The sequence below is a fragment of the Ictidomys tridecemlineatus genome, chromosome 14, assembly GCF_052094955.1.
Source record: "Ictidomys tridecemlineatus isolate mIctTri1 chromosome 14, mIctTri1.hap1, whole genome shotgun sequence".
NCBI lineage: Eukaryota > Metazoa > Chordata > Mammalia > Rodentia > Sciuridae > Ictidomys > Ictidomys tridecemlineatus.
Genome location: NC_135490.1, coordinates 13,413,466 through 13,438,495, shown reverse-complemented (window position 1 = coordinate 13,438,495; position 25,030 = coordinate 13,413,466). Strand labels below are relative to the sequence as shown.

Here is a 25,030-nt window from a genome sequence, read left to right as displayed (position 1 = left end):
GTCAGAATTTGAACCCAGCATTATTAGACTTCAGAACCCATTTCTCACCCAGCATTAGCCCAGCTCAGATTGCAGTCCACCAGGAGTGGCCTCTTGGGTCCACAAGAGCACCCTCCTCTGCTGGGCCATTAGGTGGGGCTTTCTTTAGAAGTAGAACTAAATTCTCTGAAGGTCCTTCCTTCCAAGACTCTAGGATTCTAGGATTTTAAATCATTAGCTCCTGGGTGGTTCATCTTGGCTTCCTCTGAGGCTGAGCTCAGAGTAGGCAAACAAGAAACCCATGTTGAAGCCGGGCATGCATGGTGGCACACGCCTGTCATCCCCACAGCTCAGGAGGCTGAGGCAGGAGGATCGAGAGTTCAAAGCCAGCCTCAGCAAAAGCAGGGTGCTAAGCAACTCAGTGAGACCCTGTCTCTAAATGAAATACAAAATAGGGCTCAGTGGTTGAGTGCCCCTGAGTTCAATCCCTGACACCAAAAACAGAAACCCATGTTGAATGAATGAACCAATGAGTGAACGGGGGAGTGGATGACGGATGATGAATGAATCTGTGGATGAACAGAGAAATGAGGGAAGGGAAAGAATGCACGGCAACGTGTTCTGCACATGTCCACATGGGCTTTAACCTCAGCCCCTGTCAGTGGACCCCAAGGAATGCAGAGAAGGGGAAAAACCAGGCGGCGACACAGCACCCTCAAGCCAGCGCCCCAGAGGCGCTGAGCGCTCCTACCGGCACAGGTGGTCCGTCCGGCACAGGCTGCGGAGGTCCAGGCAGTTGGGCTTCTCCTTGTCCTCGTAGGAGCAGCTGGGCAGGATGGTTTGCCGGCGGCGCTCGGCACACGCCTGGTCTTGGCAGGAGCAGAAGAGCATGCGGTAGGTGTACTCGCTGGGCACCCGGTCGAAGAACTGGCGCAGGGCCTTGTGGCACTTGCGGCGGTTGCAGCGCTCGGTGGGTGAGATCTCGCGGTTGCAGATGGAGATGTAGGAGGAGCGCAGCTTCTTGCAGTTGTCGTTCAGGTTGCAGGCCTTGGCAGCGTCCAGGCAATGGTTGCTCTTGGCGCTGACCGCCGGGTCTGCCCCCGTCCCTGGAGGGGAAAGCACAGCACAGGTCAGAGGCCCCGAGATCAGCATGGCTTCCCAAGCCCCCTCTGCCTCAGTTTCCTGTGAAACCTCCTGAGGTCGTGGTGAGAATTGAAGGCGTTAATATCACATCCAGAAATGACTCAGGACAGTGCTGGGCACAGGGCGTGCTGGGCAGCTATTAGGATGACTTAGTCCAAAGTCCCATCTCGTGCATAAAAGGCAAGCAAAATGAAGTGTGCATGGCCATGTTCACCAACGCAGGAATCAGGGTGAGTGGCTCAAGGTCACACAACTAAGGGGACCCTGACCGCCCTCGGCAGCACACCTGAGCAGTGCCTCAGGGAAAGGGCACCACTTAGAGGGGCACAGTGCTGGTTAAGGGTCTTCAGCAGCCAGGGCACAAGCAGCCTCCCAACCCCACCAACTGTGACCACAGAAACTGCCCCTAGACATTCAAATGCTCCCTCTTATCCAGGGAAATGTGGCTGCTACTGCCACCTAAAAAGGAAGCCCTGAGCTGGGAGTCCTGCAGATGTGAGGAGCTCGTGCACCACCAGCCACGGGGCAGGTGTGCTGGACTCCACCTCAGTATAATGACCTCTGAGATTTGTGCCACTGCCCAAATGTCTTGGCACAAAGCAGGAATCGCTATGCTGCCTCTGCGGTCCTGCCCCTCCTTACAAGGCTCAGTTGTTCCGAGGAGGCTCATGGCTCAGGACCACCAGACCCTTTCCCACCAACCAGTTGCCTCCTACAGACCACCTCCCATCTGGCCTGTGGACAGGCAGACGGAGAGGGTGGGACTCAAGACAGCACATGCCCTCCCGAGAGCCAGGGCACAGATCCTCCATCCCAACCTCTTTATCTTATAGACAAGGAAACTGAAGCCCTGATGGGCAAGGGGCCATCAGGTCACGCAGCACACGAGCAGCAAGACAGAGAGGGAACTCGATCACCACCTTCACCAGGAAGAGCCGCTGGCTTAGGGCTGCAGATTAGCACCCATGTATGGTCCAGCAATGGCCAAAGGAGGCTGAGCATTTGCAGCAGACAGTCTCGTGTCAGCTGCTTGGTCATTCCCACTGAGTGCTGTGTGGCCCAGGCTCACCCGTCCAACTCCTCCCGACAACTCTGCCTGAAAGCCCAACACCCACACCTCAAACCCAGACCCCCAAGGCTACCCCTACCCTGACAGTCTCCCTCATCCTGCTTGGAACAGCTGCACCCTCCAGTAGCCAGGGCCAAAGCTCTTGACTCGCCCTGGACTCTTATTCACACACACCAGAAAACCCAGAGGCCCAGCTGCAAGTGTCCAGCGTCCTCCCCTTAACCCACCACTACTGTGACCACAGTCCAAGCTGCCATCACTCTGTGCCTGCAAAAGCCTCCTGCAGGTCCCCTCTCTGCCCTCTGCCCCACCCAGAATAGCCTTCTCTCATCACAGCAGCTGGAAATGACAACCTTCCGGAACCTACAGCAGACAGGTATTATTCCTGGGGCTCCGAGCCTCCGATGGCTTCCCCATCTCAGACCTCAGCATGACCTGTGAGATTCCATACTTGTGCTGTCCACAAGCACAAGCCACAGAGGGCACTGAACTTGAAATGTAGCTGGCACATTTTGAATGTGTACACAAGATTTCAAAATACGAAATTATGAAAAATTAATAAGGAAAAAAGTATCTCACTATTTTTTTTTGAGAGAGAGAGAGAGAGAGAGAATATTTTCTTTTATATGGTGCTGAGAATCTAACCTGGGTCTTGCTCGTGTAGGCAAGCGCCCTACCGCTGAGCCACAATCCCAGCCCTTTTTCTTTTTTTACTTTTGATTACACATTGGAGGGATATATGTTTTGGAGATATGTTAGACAAACGTGGTATTAAAGTTAATCTTGCCCATCTCCCTTCACTTTTTAACCTGGTACTGAACACTCAGAATTCCTTGTCCGCAATGCATATTAGATCTCTTCACCTGCACTGCTTTATGGAATCTGGCCTCCTACTCCCTTCACCCAGCTCAACACTGGCTTCTGTGATCTTCCTGGAACATGTCACTGTGTCCTGGCCTCAGGGCCTTTGCATTTGCTGTTCCCCAGATCTGGAAGGTTCTTCCCTCCTCCCTGTGACCACACAGCAATTTCCCCCATTTGGCTCAGGTGTCTGCTCAAATGTTACCTCATGGGGGAGTCTTCCTTGACCACACTGCACGTGAAAACCACCCCACGCTGCATTCGCTCCCACTCGGATCTATCTTCCCATGGCACTCAGCACCACCTGCTGCAGTACATACTCACTCATTTGCTTGTCTGAATCAAATGCAAGCTCCATGAAGGCAGGAGCTGGGTGGGCATGCTGTGCTCGTACACCATGTGTCCGACACAGGGGTGCTGATCAAGTATTCAATCAGCAAAAGGATAAATGTACTTAGAACAATGTCTACTTTATAGCAAGTACTCAAAAAAATAGAAGTTTCCAATAGCATTAAGGAAGCAAAACTGACTCAGAGCAGGCAACAGCGGTCACTACAAGACCCTGTGTGATCAAGTATTAACGTGGGGCCAGAAGCGGCTCAGAAGTGAAAGCTGGGGGATGATTGATGGAAGGAGACTGAGTCACTCTCCCCAACACCTGGCTGGCCAGCAGCCCTACAAAGACAGGAAAGGAAAAGTCCCTCTACCTTGTTGGAAAAATAAAAGGGGCAGTGGTGCATCCAGACAATAGAACATTATTCAGTGATAAAAGGAAATGAGCTACCAAGCCATGAAAAGACATGGAGGCGGCTCACAGGCAATAAGCCAAACATGTGATTCCAACTATATGACATTTTGGAAAAGGGAACACACCAGAGTCAGAAAAAAAAAAAAAAAGTGGTCATTAGGACTCAGGGGAAAGAAGAAGAGGATGAACATGTGAAGAACACAGGCTTTTTTGTTTTTTGTTTTGGGGAGCTTTTTGGCATCAAGGATTGAACTCCGGGGGGCTTGCCCACTGGGCCATACCCCCAGCCGTTTTTTATATTTTATTTAGAGACAAGTTCTCGCTGAGTTGCTAAGGGCCTTGCTAAGTTGCTGAGGCTGGCTTTGAACCTGTGATCTTCCTGCCCCAGCCTGGCAGCACAGAGCATTTTTAAGGCAATAAAACAACACTGTAATGGTGGGTACATGTCATTGTGCATTTGTCCCAAGCCATGGGACGGACACCACCAAGTGTGAACCCAATGTCAGCTATGGGCTGCTGGTGGTAACGGCGTGGGGCCGTGGGGTCATCAGCTCTAACAGACACCCTGGGGATGTGGATCATGGAGAGGCTGTGTGCACTTAGGGGCAGGAAGCAAATGGGAACTCTCTTTACCCGCTCTCAATTTTGCTAAGAACCAAAAACACTCCAAAAAAGAGTTGAGGGAAATTCAGACCAAAAAGGAGTCAATGATTGTTTTCTTAATTCTAAAATCATATATCTTTATTGAAGACTTACTATGTGCTAGACACGGCCATAGCCAGGGGGCCTGAAACCCTGCACGAAATCCAGCTGGGGACAGAGGAGCAGCTGGAGCCAATACTAATGCTAAGCTGTGCGTTGAAGAAGTCGGGGTACAGGGCAGAAAGCACCCACCTGGATCTGGGGAGTGGTGGACAGAGCAATGCTTCTGCTCAGAAAGAGTCAGAGAGCAGGAAGGGCCCTGGCAGAGGGGACCCAGGGGCAGAGGCTGGGAGGAGCAGAAAGCATTCATTATGCCTGGCAACGGAAGCCCAGAGGGAAACGACAAGAGGCAATGCTGGAGAGCCGGGCAAGAGACTCATGGCCACACTGGGGCATTTGGCCTCCCCAGCAATACCCTGAGCTGCCATCAAACCATTCCGTGTCGCCAGGCAAGGACCCAAGGACGCCTGTCAACACCAAGCCCTCTGTGCAGGGTTCTCCCAGACCAGCGGCTCCATGCACCTGTCACATGTCGGCTGGTGGTGGGGAGGGAAGAGCACAGAGGCCTGGGGCCGAGGTGGAGGAAAGACAAGGAGGGACTCCGCGGAGGATCAGGCGACAACCGCAAGCAGAACAGCAGCTAATTTAGGCCTGTGGCTGCTTCTGGGCTCCCCAGGTGCTCTGTTCCCGCTCCTCTCAGCATGTTCCTGAGCTAATGCCAGTGTAATTATAGCCTCAGTGGCTTCCATTTGGAGCCTGAATAGTGAAAGCATTTGCTAGGGGGGTGGGAAATGTAAACCCCTGGGCCCGAACTTGGTAAATTTCCTAGAAAAAAAAGAAAGAAAGAAAGAAAGAAATGTGGCAACACCGACAGCTACCAGGAAAGATGGCCCTCTGCTCCTGCAGGTAAGAACCCCAGGATGGGGCCGTGCTGCACCATGGAGAAAGACCCCACCTCCGCCAGCTTCTCTCCAAGCAAGACGCCCATCCAGCTTCGCCAGGAGCCTGTCAGTCAGGACAGGGCTCAGCACGCACAGGTGCACACACACCGTGGAGAGCTCGTCCACAGCACAGCCTCCCCCGCTCCCCAGCCCACCCACTGCCTTTCCACCCACCCGAAGGCTCCTGGCCCTCACTGGGCAGAAAGGAGTGGGAGATCCCAAGCCAGCTCACCCTCCAGGACCCCTGCTGCGCCTCAGCCAGCTGCTTCAGACTCAGCTCGAAGCCAAAAGGTGCTGAGGGCAGGGATGAGGATGCCAGAACCTTAGGCCTCTCTCGTTCCCCACCCCTTCCCACTGCAGAGAACTGAGGGACTTGGGAGCTGGAAATACACGCCAGGCCTGGCTGACCTAGGACAGCCTGTCCCCGGCACATGTGCCACTTGGCCCTGGTGGGTCACCCAGGCCTGCAGAGAAGAGCAGAGATGGGCCAAGTTCTAAATGGCAACAGCTGCCCAAGAGAGGGGACATGGGATTTAATGACCCTTGGCACTTTCCAAACCTCAGCAAATTCATCCTGCCAGCCGCAGCCCCTGGGACATGTCCTAGCTTCTTTATCCCCTTCTTTTCTCATCCCTCTGTGAAAGCCAGGCGAGGGGACCACAACCACTTGCAGAGGGGCAGGAGGAGCTTCACAATAGAGGCTCCCAGTCAGCCTCCTGGCACCCCTCTCCGCATCCCTGCCCACACCCTGGCTGGCCAAGTCCATCTCATCTCTTCTCCCTGGGGGTACTGCTCTGAGCCAATCATCAGCAGCACTGGGCTGTCCCCAGACAGTGGGGCATCCAGGCCAGTGGTCCTGTGAGCATCCTTCAGATTGATATTCTCTAAAGAGCTGTTGGACATGTATAAAGCCGGGCTGATCAAACCTCAGTTACCCAGTATCACCAATATAATTTGGGACCTATTAACAGTACCACCTGTGTGAATATTGAATTGATTTTCTTTAAATCCCTGAATTCTTAAATGAATTTTTAAAAATTTCCCTGACTCGCTTGTTAAATTTTAGATTTACCCTAAATGATAACATCACCATTTGCTCTGGATTCTTCTAGCACATTAAAAGGCACTGCTCTTGAAATTAAAAATGTTTTTTCCACACGCATCTCCAGCAGCCACTGTGTGTGCTCAAAGAGAATGGCTCACCTAGAGAGAGGAGCTCAAACTCTGGTGCACCTGTGACTCATTGGCCCTAAGCAGGACCTGCCGCATCAGGCACTTTGTGGCTGGCACCCAGGCATGGGATTTCACAAGCTCCCCATTATTTGGAAGCCACCTTCCAAAGCATAAGAACCAGCGCCTAGAGGTGAGGCTGAGCCACCCGTGGCCCATTTGTGGACATACCCACCCACCCATCCAGCACACAGTTTACTAGACCCACCCCCAACAGAAGGTGGCCTGTGACCCTCTGCTGTCATCTAGCATGTTCTCTGTGGGATTTTCATTCCCCCTGCCCATCTCTCTGTTCCCAACTCATCCAGATAGACTTTCCAGCCACAAAGGAGCCTCTGCCTGCAGGAATGAGAGCAAGAGGGTCACTGTTCTATAATACTCCCAAGCCAACGGGGAACCCATATGTCTCACCGACCCTTCTTGCCCTTCCAGGAAACTGCCAGCTGGTCCCTTGCTCCTAGACTCTATTTGCAGCTCTGCCATGTCTGCCCCTGAGCCCTTCCTGAATCCTTGGGCCAAGCTGTATGGCTCTGCTACTCAAGTGGGGGTCAGAGAACCTGGGTCCTAACCCTGTATCCACCTCTCCTGGTTATTCAAGACTCCAGGGAAACCCCTACCTCTCTCAAGGTCTGGGTCTCATTTCTTCTCATGAAAATTGATGGGTTTTGATCATATGATCTTTCACATTTGGTGACTCTCCTGCCTACCCATCTGACACACCAGGGTGAGATGCTGAGGAGTGGAGGGCCTGGGAGAGCACCCCTGTCCCACACGTCAACCACAGCAGACTCAAAGGAATCTACCTGCTCCTGTGCAAACACCACTGTATGTATGTGAGTGTGTGTGCACGCGCGTGCACATGCGCCCACACACACATACACACACACACAGAGGCTCCTGACCACACCACAAACAGCCATGGCCCTGCAGTTAGCAGTCGGTCCAGCAGCTGTCAGTCACCACATATTTCCATGACGATATGCCAGGCCCTAGAAATTCAGCTGTGAACAAGAAAGACAGAATCCCTACTCTACAGGGGCTTTTCTTCCTGTGTGAGTCTGGTAATAAACACACAAATAAATGAAATAATTTAAGGTTGATAAGTGCAATGAATAGGATAAGGAAATTCACAAAGAGAGGAAGTGATGTTGAACTGAGATACAATGATGGGCAGGAGTGACACACACACATGAAAAAAGTCAAATATGCCTGGCACAGAGGCACATACCTGTAATTCCAGCACCTCAGAAGGCTAAGGCAGGAGGATTACAAGTTCAAGGCCAGCCTCAGCATCTTAGCAAGGCCCTAAGCAACTTAGCAAGAATCTGTCTCTAAATAAAGTATTTTTAAAAGGGCTGGGGATGTGGCACAGTGGTTAAGCACCCTTGGTTTTGATCCCCAGTAACAACAACAACAACAACAAAAATCCAATGTAAGGAAATTCCCAGCAGAAAGAAGAACAAGTGCATAAGAGACAGGAATGAGTTTGGCACGTTCCCTGTTAAAAAAAAAAAAAAAAAAAAAAAACTATGATGGCTGAAATTTCCCAAACAAGGCAAAAGTTAGAAAAGAAGTCAGAGGCACCATCAGGGGACAGCCACAACACCTTGCAGGACAGGGTAAGAGCTTTAGGTTTTGCTCTAAAATAATAAGCACTTGGAGAGCATGAAGGAGGCAACCACAGGAGCTCATTTGCCAGCAGAGAGAAGACAGAATATCCACGGAGCGGTGGGGAGAGGGGTAAGGAGAAGATGAGGAACGGGCTGCTGCAGTAACAGGTGCAGAGGTGGAGGTTTGGGTGGGGTGGTCACCCCACAGAGATGGCAAGAAATGAGGCCATTCTGCATGTAACTTAGGAATAACACTAATGAGATTGGCTAGATGCTGAGCGGGAGGAGAGAGGAAAATTCCTGGGTTGGGCACTAAGCACCAGATGGATGGTGATAGCATTTCATGAAACAGGAAAACCTCTGAAGGACGGGAAGAACCAAACGGACAGTTCTGATCTGAATTTGGTAAGTGCACCAGGCCCAAAGGTGTCCGGGTGAGATGGTGACAAGGCCAAGGATCTGCAGGCTGGAGTTAGGAGATGACCTGGGCTAGAGATACCAGACCGGCTAACTGACATGAGAGGCTCCTTAAAGCCACTTAACAAAGTCACCTAGATTGAGGTGAAAATAAAGAAAAGAACCCAAGACAGATCCCTGAGGTGCCGATGTTTAGTAGTGACCAGGAAGAGTGGACCTTGAGTTGGAGGAAAATCAAGAGGTGTTGGTTTCATGGAACTGAAGACAAAGAGTTTCCCAAAGGAAGAAGGATGATGGTCAACTGAAGCCAAATAACTGGGGGTGTATTGGCAGTGAAATGTAGACTAAGCCAACTCCCCCAGGGTGGAATGGAAGGCAGGAAGAACAGGAAGAGGGAGAGGCCAGAAGAGACCTCCAGGCCCAGCCTTCCCTGTGGGGTTGCAACCACCCAGGCACCACCCCGATACATCTCACCCTCAGGGACCTTCGAACCTCGGATGCACTCTTACAAGCAGCACTTACTGAGCTCCCCCCATGGGTCAGGCGCTGATGGAGAGATGAGCAAAAGCAGCAGGCTCCTGCCTGCCCAGAGCTTACAGTCCAGTGAAGGGAGAGCCCAGAACCAAGCAAGCAAATGCCCAGATCACCCTGCAGCTGGGGCTACTGGTTAAGAGTGCAGACTCTGTCCCAGCAGTGGCTTGGGATATGGAGGACCATCAGGGGCTGGGCCACTGACTGGCAGAGCAAGAGCCCACAGGTTATGTATGTAACTTCTTGAGCCTCATTTGCAAACTGGGACATGACACCAACCCGCCTGCACACAGGGCTACACAAGGATTGGACAGGTCGATGTGGATGAAAACACCAGCCTTGGCCTGGGTGTAATGGGTGTCCCCAGAAGGCCCATATGCTAAAGGCTTGGTCCCCAGGGTGGCACTACTGGGAGGTCTGGGAAGCTTAAGAGGTGGGGCTTTGTGGGAGGTCATAGGTCATTAGGGTTATGCTCTTGGAAGGTAGTTCTCAAGAGAGAATAGTCACCAAAGCCTGAGTCTGGCCCACCCACTCCTGGTTCAGATTCAAGATGTTAGCTCCCATACCTACTCCCTCCATGATGGGTGACCAATGGGGCTGCCTGATCTTTCACTAAATTTCCAAAACTGTGAGCTAAATAAGCCTTTTATCTTTGTAAATTAGCTCTCAGGTCATTCACTGTGTCCATGAACAGATAACTAACACAGTGTCTCTCAAAGATTCCACATCATGGTGCATATGCAATAAAAACTTGTTTTAAAAAGTCCCCTGGTTAGAAAGATCCTTCCTCCCATCTCTCCATTCCTGCCCTGCTCCTACAAAGGGCCAGACCCTGAGCTCCAGCTTCCGCACACCATGCCCTTGGGAGAAAAGAGTTCGAAGTCTCTCCCTTCACGACCTCGTCTTTTCCATCCCAGAAGCCTCGTTAAACAGGACTACAGCACCTTCTCAATTCTGGGCTCTGCTCTCGTGGGAGTGGTGGGCCGGATCCTTTAGCAACTAGCCAGAAGTGGTATGTACCTCAGCTTCTCCAAGATGACAGGACCAATCCCACTGCCTCAGCCCCCTGTCCTCTCAGCTAAGTCCAGAGACCCAGAGGGAGTAAACTCCCATCCCCGGCTGCTCTGTGTCCCGGGCTCTAGGCTCCTCAAACCTGCCCTGGAAATCCCAGTGCAAACCCCAGCCCTTTCTAGCTCCACCCTCTCTCTGAACTTCCCCTCACCTCAACAGCCCCATGGCAACATCGCAGTCACCCCAAGCATTCTCCAAGGGAAGCTGAATTTTTGGAAGCAAGCCAAACCACCAAAAATCAATTTGATGAATGGAAAACTCACTGAAAATCAATGAAAAAATCAATTTTGATGCTTTTGAATATTTTTTTATATTTCGTCAACTTTCAACCATGTTTAAAATTCTTTCTCCAATTCTTCAAAAAGGCAGATGAGTCTTAATCTTCTGGTTCTCACAATTAAAAATTTAAGTGCCATTCTTTTGCAGTTGAAGGGACATTTTCAGCCATATTTGAATCCCCTCTTTCTTTGACATATAGTTTTGGGGTTGGAGGGACTGATTTAGGGACTTCACCATTCTCACACCAGTCCCCACAATGGCGTGTCAGTTTTAATTTTGTATTTGGTAACAAGTAAAAACCAACATTGAGGCATATCAAATTGATGTGACTAACCTAAATCTTTCCTTGACATTTTTCATTTTTTGGTGAGTGATTGTAGGATTTGGGACAACAATCAGAAGAGAAAATTTTGTTACCGACTATGAAATACACTTTTCTCATAAGAAGTCTATATTAACTCATGACACTTAGATTTAAAAAAAAAAAACTCAATATATCTTAAAACACAGTCACAAAGTCCATCTGCAAAAACCTTCCAAAGACACGAAACCCATTCAGTATGAATTTCTAAAAACTTTTTAAATAATTCCAAGAAATGGAGTTGAGTAAATTGATGTATTTGGTAAAATTAGCAACTGATCATTTAACACACCAATGACTTAAAGGGCCACTGGGAGCTCCTGCATAGCCGACCTCCAAGCCCATAAGGTAAGAGAGCGTCCCTTCTCCTCCCCACTTCTGTGCCATCTGTCTTGATGCGAAGGTCATGCCAGCAGTCCACTGCCCCACTCCCCTGTGGGGCTATCTGTACCAACCCACCATTCCTGTGGGGAGCAGTCTCACACCTGGCTCACCCTACCCTTGCTCCCACCCACCATGGCCTTCCTGCTCATCTGTCTCCCACTTCTGGTGATCTCCTCCTAGCCCTGGCTCCTCAGGGCTGTGGTGGTCATGTCCTTGGCCTTCATAACATCCATACCAAACGTCTCAACCTCAGACCACCATCTCTCTCCTTACCGCCCGATCCGTCTCTGGAACTCCTACTCCAGCAATTTCTCAGCCTCCCCAGACCCTGACCCACTGACCCAGCACTTGTTCTCCCTCAACCATCCCATACCCCGTCCTTACGCCCTCCTCCCCCAGCCCAGACTTCCTGGCCTCCAGGAAAACACCTGCCCTCCAACAACCTTGGGAAAGCCTAACCACCCTTCCAGCAGCTGACTGTCACCCGGAAACACACACGAACAGAATGAGTGGTGTCATCTTAAATTCCTGCCCTCAAGCCTCAAATGCTTTAAAATGACCATTTATACTTCTCCTGCCTCAGTCTCCCTAGACTGTCTCTCCCACCCCAATGACACTGCCTTAGTATCTGCAGGCTGCTGTAACAAAACACCACAGATAGGGTGGCTTGTAAATAACAGAAGTTTACTTCTTACTTCTTTTTCAGCCTCCAGAACTACAGATTCTGTGTCCGGTGAGGGCTCAATTTCTGGCTCATGGACAGCCCTCTTTTCTGCATCCTCTGTGGTCAGACAGGGCAAGGAAGCCCTCAGGGCCTCTTTCATAAGGGGCATTAATCCCATTCATGAGAGCTCTGCCCTCATGACCTGATCAGCTTCCAAAGATTCCCTCTCCTAATGCCCTCACATCAGGGGTTAAGATTTCAAAATAATGAATTTGGGGGCAAGTTGCCGGAGACAGAAGAGTTCTAGAGAAATCCCCTCACCTTCCCACCCAGCATCAACCAAACCATCTCAAATATGGTCCAGAAAGAGGAGCTGATGCTCCACGCCAGGTGCGGCTGAATGGCCAAGAACGAGAAGCTTGGGTCCTGCCTTCTCTCTGTCATTAGGGGGTGAGGTGTGCCCTGCCTCTTGTACTCCAGTGCACCACGGGACCGGCCCCCTCCACTGCTCAAGGACATCCCTCCTAACGCCACTCCTCCCCTCTTATGCCCTTCAATTTCTCCCTCTCTCCCGGAAGTGTGCCGCCATTACTGCCCACCACAAAACAGAGCAAAACCAAAACCAAGACCACTCCCCCTAGACCGCTAACCCCCAGCCCCTACTTGGCTGCTCTCATTCATATTAAAGCTTGAGAGGGCATGTCTGGTGGCTCTTGTAACCTGCTCACCTCACGTTCTCTCCTGCAAACTCCCCAGACTGGCCTTTCACCCCGCCCTCCTCAAGGTCGAGGTCCCCAGACCAGCACAGCCCCACGGGCCCAGTCAGATGGCAGCTCCTCCAAGCTTCTCCCACTGGGCACCGGGCATGGACGGTCACTTCCTTTTTCTTGAAATTCGGGCCCCGTCTCAGCTTCCCAGATGTTCCCCTCTCACCCTCCTCTTAGCCCCTCTTCTTGGAAAGCCCCAGCCTCCCTCTGGTCTCTGGCCAGACACTGCCCCTCGGTGACCTCGTGCTTCCACGCCTTAAAATGCCATCTATATGCTAATGACTCTCTGCACGTCAACCCTGACCTTGGCATTTCCAGGTGGAGGTCTATTTTGACATCTCAACCCGAACAGGGCCTAAACCAAACTCCTGATTTCTACCTGCTCCACCCCGACTCTGTCCCTCGCCTCATCTTCTCCCTCCTAGTAAGTGGCCATTGTTGTTGGAGCCAGAAATCAGAGTTACCCATCATTCCAGCTCAGCATCCTCTCAGCTCTGCTTCCAGAACATATCCCAAGCCCACACATTCTCTCCATCTCTTCCCTGACCACCCTCACCTGGGCCCCGCAATGGCCTCTTAACGGGGTTTTGGTCTTCCCGGAGATCCATTCTCCCATAGCATGGATCCTCCAAAGGCATAAATCACACTGTGCTGCCCAAATGTCTTGAATCTCCCAATGGTTTCTGATCACTCTTAAAATCCAAACTCCTGCCTTGGCCTGCAGCAGCTCGGTGGTCCAGCCCCACCTACCTCGACGTCCACCTCCAATGCTGCTCCCTGAATCCCACCATGGCCCCCTCATCTCCCACCTCCATGCACGGGTCCCCACCTGGGGTCTTTCCCTAGCTGTTCCAACTCAGCCACTCCCCTGATCTTCCCAAGGCTGGACCCTCTTGTGCATCAGAGTTTGCATTCCCAGGCCCCTCATCCCATCACCTAGTTTCATCTCTGCTTGGTGTCCCTCACCATCTCACATTTTCTTTGGGAATCTGTCCACTGGCTCATGTTCTATTCTGTCTCCAGCTCATAGAACACTGGCCCCATAAGAGCAACAGACTCCTTTGTTTTGGTCACCCATATGTCCTCAGCACCTGGAATAGGGCATGGCCACCAAGGATGCTTGGTGGCTGGAGATGAGTTCTCACACTCAGTCCTCCTGCAGCGAGGGCACCAAGCCCCCGGAGTTCACGGATACAGCCTCTAGACAAGGACGCCCCACACTGCACACACAAAGTCAAGTGTGCTCACTATTTCTGTGGGTCAGGCTGCAATGGCCTTCTACCCTCTGACACTCCTCAGTATCCATGTCTGGACCACTCCTCCCAGAACAAGAAGGACACAAGAAGAGGGACTAGGGGAATGAACATGGTAGGGGACCAGTTGTTTCCCTGGGGGGTCACAATGAAGATTCTGTTCCAACCAGGGGGGCAAATGGCTTCTCCCTCTGTCTTTCCACTCGGGACTTCCCCTTTCTTTCTTCTCTTCCTTTCCTTTTATGGGAAGGGAAAGAATGGCAGACAGAGGCCACTGCCCAAAACCTACAGTCACTCACACACACACACACGTCACATGCACACACACACTGACACACACCATCCCATACACAAACCATCACACCTCCACAAACCATCTCACACACACCACCCCGCAAGCACACTGACACACAGGCTCCACGTACACTCACACCTATAGCACACACACACTGCCCCCCACACCACTATGCACACACACCTCCCACACACACTCCACCTAGTGCACACACCTATGCACACACACCATCCACACATCGCCCATTACACACTACCCTCTACACACATGCACACTTTCACACTGAGCCCTCTCCCGGCTGTGGTCCCTTCTCTGCACACCCCTGGGGTTAGAGGAGTGTGCGGACAGAGGCCTCCCATCCTGTGCTTCCTGCAGGACTCACGAGAGGGAGGGCAGTGAGCAGCTGAGCGTGCTCAGGAGCACAGAATCCTGCCGGCCCAGGAGCTGGGGAGACAGCCAGCACAGCCAGGAAGCGCTGGCCAGCACCCGGCCGGACCCCATCACCCACAGAGGGGGAAGCCACAGGGGGCAACCTGGACGATGCTATTGAAGGGACCCAGGAAATCCCCTCACCCCAAAATCTCACCCCACTCCTTGCACCTGGAATTCTACCATGAGAAAGGCTCTCTTTGGGGTTAAACCTGTTTTCCAGGGGTCCTACAACATCACAATTTCTTCCTTGGACACAAAGGCAACTAAAGGTGAAGTCATCAACACTGCTCACACTGCGGTGTGAGCAGACCCTGCTGCCCACTGACGGGAGCCCAAGGTCCTGCTTTTAAGGGGAGAGAAAGAACAGAAATGGTAGAGGGGAGGTGAAGAGCTGCTCAGCTCCTCGGCTCCCGGGGCGGGGGGCGGGGGGAGGGAGCTGACTCCCTCCCCATCTCCATCAGGGTGGCCACAGCGGCTTGGACTTCCCCTGGCCCCAGTCCCCCCAGACAGCCCATAGCCCCTCCCTGCCTGCCTCCCCCTGGCCAGCGGAGGAGTCCTCCCCAAAAGGGGAGGTGCAGGAGGTGGCCCAGCTGCAGCTAAAGCCCAATTGTGGTTGACACTCAGAGTGTCTGACAGCTGTTAGGAGAAGAATGTGATTTTGAAATTTAAATAACACACTTCTGCATTCGGCTCAGGGAACAACCTGAGGATAAGCAGTTTATCACCTGAGCCACCGTGAAGGGGGACAGGAGAAGGGCTGCCTGCTCCTCCAGCTCCTCCTGCTGCTTCCCGCTTAGCTGCCTCACAAGGGCCTCCGACAGGCACAGCCCAGCCTCCTGGACACTGAAGCCCACTCTCTCCAACCCTCGGCACAGTCCTGGGGGGGTTGGGCAGAGGCAAAGCCGGGGCCCCTGCCTCAGTGGGACCAGGGGCTCCGAGGGCAGGCCAAGGAGAGCAAGGGGCTTCCCTAAGCATCCAGGAGCCAAGCCGGGCCCAAGCCTCTCCCCAGCCCCAGAAGGCCACTGAGTAGCTTTCCCAGGACACTGACTCTTGAGTCCAAGGGCACGTCCCTCCCTGCTCCAAGGCAGCCCAGCCTCTCCCTGGGCCCAAGCCCCTCACCCAAGCACTCACCTTGAGCTCTGACGGGAATAAGTCCTGGGAGGGAGCCACAAAAGAGGAACCCCCCCAGAGGCCACCCCCCTGCCTGCCACAAGAGTCACTATTCACTGTCCCTGAGCTCACCAGGCTCAGAAGACTGGGGTCCCCTCATCACCCCAAGCTCAGCCAGGCCTCCCAGCGGTGATGCCACCTAGAACATGCTCTCCAGCTCCTACTTCCTTCTCTCCCCCAGCAATGCTGGATGCCACCTGCCCTGCACTCTTAGGGTGTCACCTGGTCTACAATAAACCACCTCAGTGCATCCTGATGTGGGTCTGATGCTTCACAGCAATGGCCGGCGCCATCTCCAGAACACTCCATGGGAATTAAACAAAGCACTCTTCCCAGCCCCACCCGGCCTCCCGCAGGAGCACTTCCTGCACCCCAGCAGAGTCCACCACGCCCCAGAGCACACATGCACCTCACAGCGGCAAGGACTTCACAGTTACTTCTTCCTACGAAGGTCAAACACTCCCACGAAGCCATTCGCTCCCTCTAGTCCCCAGACGGTGACCCCAGTTACCACCACTTAGGGAGCTCCTAGGCACCGGTACCATGTGCGCAGCTGCCCCTGTGTCACTGCCCGTCCCTGCTGGGCAGCTGAACTGCTGCATTTCACTGGGAGAGAATGAGGTTCAGTGATGCTGAGGTCACACAGTCAGGACGGCAAGGCCGGGATTCAAGACAAGGACTAGCTGGCCTCAAAGTCCACCACCATCTGCAGCTCTAGGACCCTCTGTGCACATGTGTGAGGTTCAAAGGACAGTGTGGGACACTCAGGAGATACAGAGAAGACTGCACACCCCAGACAGAGCCACACCACAGTCACACACATGCCACAACCCCCAGGAGGGAACACCAGGAGGGAGGACACCAAACCATGGCACGGGACAGAGGGTGGTGCTCACTTCTTAGAGGACCATGTGCAAGTCTCCTTGGCAAGGGGCAGGACTGAAGGACTAGTTCCCTCCTCTCTTGAACCCCCAAAAAAGAGATCACTGGAGCCTCCACTCCCTTGACTCCATCCAAGCAACATGGCCCAACTCAGGTTTGCTGGCCAGTCAAGGTAGACCTTGCCCTGTCTTCCAGCTCAATCTACAAAAGGCCACCAAGCTCAAGCCTCACACTAGCCTCTGTCCACACCCAGTCACAACAAGGTTATCCCTGCTTGAGATTCCCCCAGACCCTGGAGGACTACTGTCCTCTAAAAATCACCCAGTCACCTCCACCAAGAACTAACCTGAAGTTGAAGTCAGCATATGTCACCAAGAAGCTTGCAGCCATTTCCCAAATGCCAGGTTCCAGGCCAGCCCTGCCACCATCTGCCCCTGACTTTGGAGAAATCCTTCTATGATAACGTTTAAGTAGCTAACATACCTTTCCTGCAAATGCCCAGCACTGGGTCAAGCACTTACCCACATTATCTCATTTAGTCCTCACCTAAACCCTCAAAGACAGGTGTTTCTGCCACCCCTGTGCTGGGCAAGAGGAAAGTGGGGCACAGAGGTGAATCACTTACCTAAGGTACGCACCAAGCAATCGGGTATTAAACCTCACCTACATCTGTCCCATCTCTCTGGGCTTCAGTTTACCATCAGGTGAAGGGTTGGGCCTACCTGATCCCTCAGTTCCCTTCCAACTACAGAAAGAAAACAAAAAGGTACTCCATCCATGTGCTCCACACCTGAGCCTTGAGCAAGGTTGGGATCATAATGCATAATGCCCACCTGACAGGCCCTGGGTTCAGCCATGGGTTAGCTAGTCCTGAGACCAAGGTCAGGAAGGACATCTGGCTGTGTCCTGACTCACAGTGACAGTGATGTTGGAAGCAAACTCATGTCCTGCCCTCAACTTAAACATGGGAAGGGAGATTTCATGGACAAGAAGTGCCGAGGCACTGGACACCCCCAGCCCGGCACCCCTCAGAGGTCCACACCCCCTGCTGGCTCCAGGTCACCTTTGCAGGACTTCTCCCAGGGTGACCCCCTCTGCCTGAGGATCTCTTATTTTTTCTCTGCCTTGTTCCACCCTCTCCTGCCTCTCCAGCCATATGCAAAGGGTCAGTCACAGGGTCAGCCTGAGGACAGGAGGGTCACTCAACTCCCACCTCTACGGCCCCTGTGCAGCTGAAAGCATGACCGCTGTGGAGCCCAGTTCAGATTCCAACACACAGCGGGCTCGTTGCCACATCCATTCTCAGTGGGCGCCCTCTACCAGCCCTGTCCCTAGGGAGGGGCACACGCCCATCACACAGTGTAGGCACCCCCGGTGAGAAAGGCCACAGCAAGGCCCAAGAGCACATGTCCTGCCACAGTATGGATCTTAAATGTCCTCCCAAGGCTCAAATGTTGAAGGCTTGGTCACCAGCCTGTGGCACTATTAGGAAGTCATGGAACCTTTAGGAGAAGGAGCCTCGTGGAAGGAAGTGAGGCCACTGGGGGTGCCCTTGAAGGGGACATCAGGACCCCAGCCCTTTCCTCTTTTTTTGCTACCCAGCCACCATGGGGTGGGCACGTCTGATCTACCACACAACTCCACTGTGACACTCTGCCTCACCACAAGCCCCAAAGCAAAGGGGCCAGGAGATCATGGACTAAAACCTCTGGGAGCCAAAATGAACTTTCCCTTCACACAAGTTGTTTATCTCAGGTATTTTGTCATAGCAACAGAAAGCTGACTAACATACCCCTAAGTGGCCAAGTCAGGGTTCACACGCAGGACTGTCTAGCTCCTGTTCCCATGTACCAGGCGCCACATTTAACGCTCTAGATCATGTTCTCAAGAACCTCACTTCTTGTCCATGAAATCTCCCTTCCCATGTTTAAGTTGAGGGCAGGACATGAGTTTGCTTCCAACATCACTGTCACTGTGAGTCAGGACACAGCCAGACTGTCCTTCCTGACCTTGGCCTCAGGACTAGCTAACCCATGGCTGAACCCAGGGCCTGCCAGGTGGGCATTAGGCAGAGAGGAGGGGAAGGCCCTGGGTGTCTGGTAGCAAAGGGCATTGCAGGAATCCTGGCAATTCCTTACCAAAAGAATCCCAGTAGGACTTTCCAAGAATCCCCAAAGAGAAAGAAGGTGAGAGATGAAGAAGGACATACTCCAGGAGGCCCCCAAACATAGCCCCAAATTGAAGATAGGAGAAGATGAAGAGATATAGGTAACTGGGCCCCAAAGAGACAACAGCCCCCATCCCTGGTACCCAGCTGCGGGTAACAGAGCCCAGAGGAGACCACAGACTCCACCTTGCCTCCCCCAATCTCTCCATACAGAAACAGTAGGGGGCAGTACTCAGTCGAATACAGGCAGCAGGAGCTTCCTGATGGTCCCCTGCAATCCCACGGGTGTAGCTTCACACACCCAAAGCAGCAGTACAAGGTCTTAGGTCACCCAGGCAAGACCCCCGTCTGTGTGTTCCATGTCCAGATACTGATCTCTCGGCCCAGAGGGAGCCAGACAGGGGCCATGAGGGCCGGAGCTCTGAGCTGGTCTGCACACCCAACCACTCTGCCATTTTCTTTATGCCTTCAAGGGACAAAGGGTGGAAAGCACTGCTCTAAGCTCAGGTCTCCATCACCGGAAAGGAAACGTGAGGTCTAGAGCCAGGAAGTGACGTGCCCAAGGCTGCCCAGGTGAGGTGGGGCAGAGACTAAGCTGCAGTCCAGCCTCCTGGCACCTGATCCCCCTTCTCTGTGCTCCCCACAACGGGCTGCTTAGTTACCCAGTGGCAGGGCCTCCCCTCCCAGCTGTACCCAAGTCTCCCCACACAGAGCCACCCACAGACCCAACTCTAGGGCTGCTATGGGTCCCGAAGAATCAACAGGGGCAGAGAGCAGGGATCATCACCGTTCCCAAAACCTGGGCCTCGTGGTGGGGAGTGGTCCCAGAGCACAGAGGCCCAGAGCTTGTGTGGGGGGCCATTATCTCTGGGCAACAAGTGCCAGGAAGCTGAGTCCGTGAGTGCACATCCCTCGCTTGTCCGGGCAGCACCCTCATCCAAGAGCGTCACCCTCACTCCAGGAAGCCTTCCTTCGCCAGGAAGACACTGCAGTGTTGAGTCGGGAAGCCGCAGGGGCCGGGGTGAGGTTGAGGACCCCGAGCTCCTGTACTCCGGGAGCCAAAGCTGTTTACTTACAGGAGTAAACCCAACGGCACCTGCCCACACGGTGGTATTCAGCTGGCACCTGAGCAACAGGTAAGGGGAACCTGGGAGCCTTTGGGGAAACCAGGGTGTCCCCACCACAGCATATATTTGCCAACCATCCCCAAAGGACCAACCCAAGGTGGATTCCTATTCAAAGCTAATCAGGAGACTCAGAATGTCACACAGAAGGACCTCCGTCAGTCCATCATGGAGGATGGGCAAGACTTAGCACAGAGCTATCACAGTACCCACAGGCAGACCAAGATGGCAGCCGATGCTGGGACCCCACTGGGAGGCTATGATGGTGGGAGTCGAGGGCAGGGCGCTCCGTGTAACTGACCAGCTTTGAGGTCTCCATTCCATTCCCCACTACGTCCCAGCACTGCCAAGGCCCACTCTCCGGCTGCTCTAGTTTGAATTTCGAATGTCACCAAAGGCCCATGTGTAGAAGGCTGGGTCCCAAGCTTGACACTAGTGGGAGGCAGTGGAAACTTAGGAGGGACATCTTTAGGTCTTTAGGGCCCTGGGGGTATGCCCTGGGAGGAGACTGTGGGAATCCAGGCACTTCCTCGATTTTACCTCCTGTCACAAAGTGAGTAGCTTTGTTCTGCCACATACTCCTGCCATGATGTGCCACCACAGGCTCAACGCAACAGGGCTAACCAACCATGGAATGGAAACTCTCAGGCAAAGTAAACCTTTTCTCTTTATAAGCTGATTATCTCAGGTATTCGATACAGCAATGGAGAGCTGACTAACATAGAGGCCAGTGCCTCACTTCTCACATGGGTCCAGAGTTTCTCCCAAGGACATGCATACCCTCCCCATCTCTATCATTCTCAGTGACCAGGCATTCTCAGTGGGAGAGGCTGTCACCTCAAGGGAGCAAGGTTTGTTCTTGGGTAGACAAAAAAAAAAAAAAAGTAGATATTATAGTAGTTTGTGGTCATCCAAAACTCAAATCTTCTGTGACAAAATTTTGCTTCTTGGTACTTAATTTCTCTAGCTAGGGAGAATCTGCTTTTCTCCTTAGGGAAGTCATATGTGGGAAGGGGGTTGAGAAACATTATCCTAGAAAGTTCTTCATTTGAAGGGTTTAGGATCCCAGTGTACAGTCAGTCCTCTGCTCACAGTGTGGAGCAGTAACTGGTCCCCACCTCAGGACATTTGCAATGTCTGGAGATGTTTCTGGTTGCCACAACTTGAGGATATTACTGTATTGAGTGAGTAGAGACCAGGGAAGATGCTAGACATCCAGCACACAGGACAGAAGTCAGGCCAAAGTGTTGACTGTGCTACTGTTGAGAACCCTGGTTTAGAGACATAAGAACCTCAGAAGACTTCAAAGACAGCTGCAGAAGCTCCTGTGAGACCTGAGGCCTGCAGCTCCCAGAGACCCTCAGAAACCCCTGAGAACAAGCCCTGCGCTGGCCACCAGGCACAATGGCTCTTGGAAGACGCACCTCCCCCAAAAGCAGCTCCAAAACGGAAGTCCCCTCTCAGTGCCTGAGCAGGGCAGGCTGCCCTGGGCCCAGGTCTCTAACATGACAGGTGTTCACAAGGCCAAGAAGGAACCCTGAAGCTCATCCGGTTCTGGGCCTGGGATTGGGATGCAAAGCTAGAGCCCAACACGGGCTCTCACTCCCCAGGGCAGCATCGGGTGGGGGACAGCCCAGGGCCACAGAGGCCTCAGGGAGGGAAAACCCAGAACAGACCAGACAGCAGTAACCTCAATAATATGGGTGAGTCTCCCTTATCTGAAATGCGTAGCGCCAGAAGTGCTTGGCTTTCAGATCCTTGTTTGGATTCTGGGATATTTTCATCTATGTAATGAGATGTCTTGGGAATGGGACCCAAACACAAAATTCCCTTTCGTTTCATACGTATCCATACACACAGCCTGAGAGTAACTGTACGCACTGTTTGTAGTGTGCTTGTACTTTGAGACCCAGCCCGAGAGGACAGGTGTGGAATTTCCACAGTGGTATCATGTCAGTCCTCAAAAAATTCTGGATTGGGGAGCATTTCAGATTTGGGATTTGGGATTTGGGGATTAAGGATGCTTAACTTGTACCAACCCAACAGCTCCTAAATGCTCACACAAGCCCTGCAGCACGTGAGCACTTTCCAATCCTCACTCACTCAGACGTCAACACGGTCCAACCAGGTAGGAGACCGAGGCACAGAGACGTGTAGCAACTTGACCAAGGAGAAGAGCTCCAAAGCAGAAAATTGGAGTGAAGGAACCAAGGCGCAACAGGTGACAAAATAGGAGAGTGACATCAGGATTCAGGTTCAGGACCTGCCCGTGGCAGCCACCATGCTAGGCAAGATCCTCAAATCTCCCCTCCAGACCACCAGCGAGGGAGGTGAGCCTTCTTTACGGACCAGGAATCCAGGCTCAGGGACAGTCAGGGACATGCTGGTGAGGAACACAGCCAGGGGAGCCCAGGACTCCTACATCCAGGCCCAGAGCTCCAGGGCCACCTCCCGGCAAGGGCCACTTACCTGAGAAGATTGAAGCAAGCCTGAAGATGTCCGAGAGGCGGGAGGTCACTGGCTCGTAGGGTGAGGCTTCGTAGAACTCCTCACCTGGAAGAGAGAGCAGCATCAGACCCAGGCGCTCCTGGCCACAGCACTTCCGGTGCCTAAACCCTGTCCAAGCACATTCCACCACGAGGGCTAGTGGAACTGGGGAGACGGGCAGCCCTCCCTGAGTGAAAAGGGCCGTGCAGGCCAGTTAGAAATGAAGCCTTCAACGTGTCAGTGGGCACATTATTTCTCTGCAAGGGTGGACCCTCCCCCAGAGCAGGCAGGCAGCACTGCCCGGCACTTCTCTCCTGTGATCTCCCCTCACAGCCAGCCCTCTCTGAAGGACTTCCAGAAGCACTGGAAAGAAGGACAGAGGAAGTCAGACAATGACCCCCAGAAGGCCAAGCACAAATCATAAAATCTGAAGCCAATGGTTCAGGACCACTTCCTCACTTCACAAGAGAGGGTTCTGGGGTGGCCCAGAGAGGCAAAACCAACTGCCTGAGGTCACACAGCTTCTTACGGCAGAGCTACAACTAGAATCCAGTCTCTTGGCCCTCACTGTGGTTCTGCCCACGTCACTCAGGAGGACAGAATTTCCTCTTTGCTTCCTCTGAGGTCATCAGAAGCATCTGGCTGGAGGGGCTGAAGGTTGTTAGGTGGGAGGCCTGACTCCCTGCTCCTGTCAGCTCGATTCCCCCTCCCCACCACCACCTGCCTCCTCCTCAGACCTTTCCTGAGGCTTCAGGGTGCAGAGAGCTCAGGAGGAAGACATGCCAGGGCTGCCCCAGAGACCCCACCACCTCACGGGAATCCTGCAGCCTCTGCCAGTGCCTCACAGGAAAGCAAAACCCTCAGGAGGCCTGGGCAGGGAGGAGAAATCGATGCACACTCATTCAGACTGTGCGTGCGGTGAGGGGCAGCAGGTAGGGGCAGCCCACAGCTCACACACTGCCCTCCGACCTGGCCCAGTGCCACAGGCAGGCACCCCCTGCCCATGGAGAGCCCAGGTGGGGCAGCATCCAGGGGCCACCTACAGGGAGGCATACCCACCCAGAAGAGGGGCCTGGGAATGGTCTTCTAGGAGGAGGCCATTCTGAGGCCAGGACTGGAGGCACAGCTCGCCCCGTGTAGAGAGCCACTGCAGAGCCCCCAGGCTCCCAGGAGAGGGCACAGGGCCAGCACAAGGAGGAAGCACCCACCCCCCAGCTCTGGTGAAGCAGCCTCTGCCCTACAGCTCAACCCAGAGGAGCACCCCGCATGCTGGACAACACTAGCACGCACAGTGGGTTTCCTCTGGAATCACTGCCTGACCCTATCCAGTCAGCTTGCTCTCCATGGACCCTGTCCAGTCCCCACCCGCTGGGCTTTCAGCCTATCAGCAGTCTGCATGATCTCCATGTCCTCCCCGACCCAGGGAACTCCCAGTGGAGGGGCCGGCAGCCATGGTTGTGTACTGAGCCAACAAGAGCTCAGGAGTCCCTTTTATAATTAAAGTCACTGTGCCTCCCACGTGCCACTCCCCAGAATGTGCTTTCCACACCTTCACTCACTCCCTCCTCTTCACTACTCTGTGAGCTAGGCACTATTGTCCCCTCTATTGCACTGACAAGGAACAAGGGACACAGGCATCCAGCAACTTGCCCAAGGTTGCTAATGCCATGCAGCTGGTAAGCAGCAGATCCAGGCTTCAAACCCAGGTAGGTGACTCCAGGAGCCAAGGGCATCGCCACCATGCACACAGCCTCCAAATGACAGTGTTACTGAGACCAGCGGCTCTTAACTAGCACTGATGGTGCACTCTCTGTATCGGGGACGGGTCAACCAGCAGCCTTGACTAAAGGGCATCCCTGAGAGAAACGGCCTCCCCAGGTCCAGTTTGGAGGGCCATCTTCTTCAAGTCCATTCATTTAAGTCGCCTGTTCCCACAGCAGAATGCACCAGTGGGAAATCCCAGGCCTGGGCCACCGACGTCAGATCGTGGGAACAGACACATGGAAGAGCCCTCTGCTCTTCACGATCAAAGGATCCGACACCTTGGATCTCAGTATCGCCTTTGGAAAAGGCAAGAACCTGGTTTCAAACTCCCACGCCACCAACAGGGACAGCCCCATTGTGTAAATACTGGAGGTGGTAATGACAGAGAGGAAAGAGGCAGCAGGCCATGCCATCTCCCCCAGGGCAGTGGGAAAAGACCTGGAGAAGGGCCAGGGACCCTGGGTCCAAACCTGGGTTCCCCGCCCACCTCACTGTGGCTGCCAATCAAGGGGTGGCCCAAGCCATGTCCAGGTCCTCTGCAGTTCAGACTCCGGGAGCTCTGAGGCCATCCCTTCAGAGGCCACATGCCTGCCACAACCTGCTCCCCTTCCTCCACTGCCACTGCCAGCTGTCCCCACAGGCTGAGGGCCTTGGCCAGGTACCGTGAGCTCAGCCCAGGTAGAGGGAAAAGGCAGAGCA

The 25,030-nt window shown here is 53.4% G+C and overlaps 1 protein-coding gene across 4 annotated transcripts in view; it reads right to left on the bottom strand.

Annotated features, from left to right (window-relative positions):
• Positions 1-25,030, bottom strand: part of Gfra2 (GDNF family receptor alpha 2) — an 88,376-nt gene that overhangs the window by 50,604 nt on the left and 12,742 nt on the right. For 3 of the 4 annotated variants that reach the window (XM_078030924.1, XM_078030925.1, XM_005329291.5), the window contains 2 exons: positions 22,550-22,633; positions 731-1,085 (listed from right to left, as the gene is read on the bottom strand). In XM_078030924.1, the coding sequence (XP_077887050.1) occupies positions 731-1,085; positions 22,550-22,633 (439 nt within the window). The remainder of the gene's footprint in view (positions 1-730; positions 1,086-22,549; positions 22,634-25,030) is intronic. The other variant, XM_078030926.1, reaches the window with a different exon arrangement.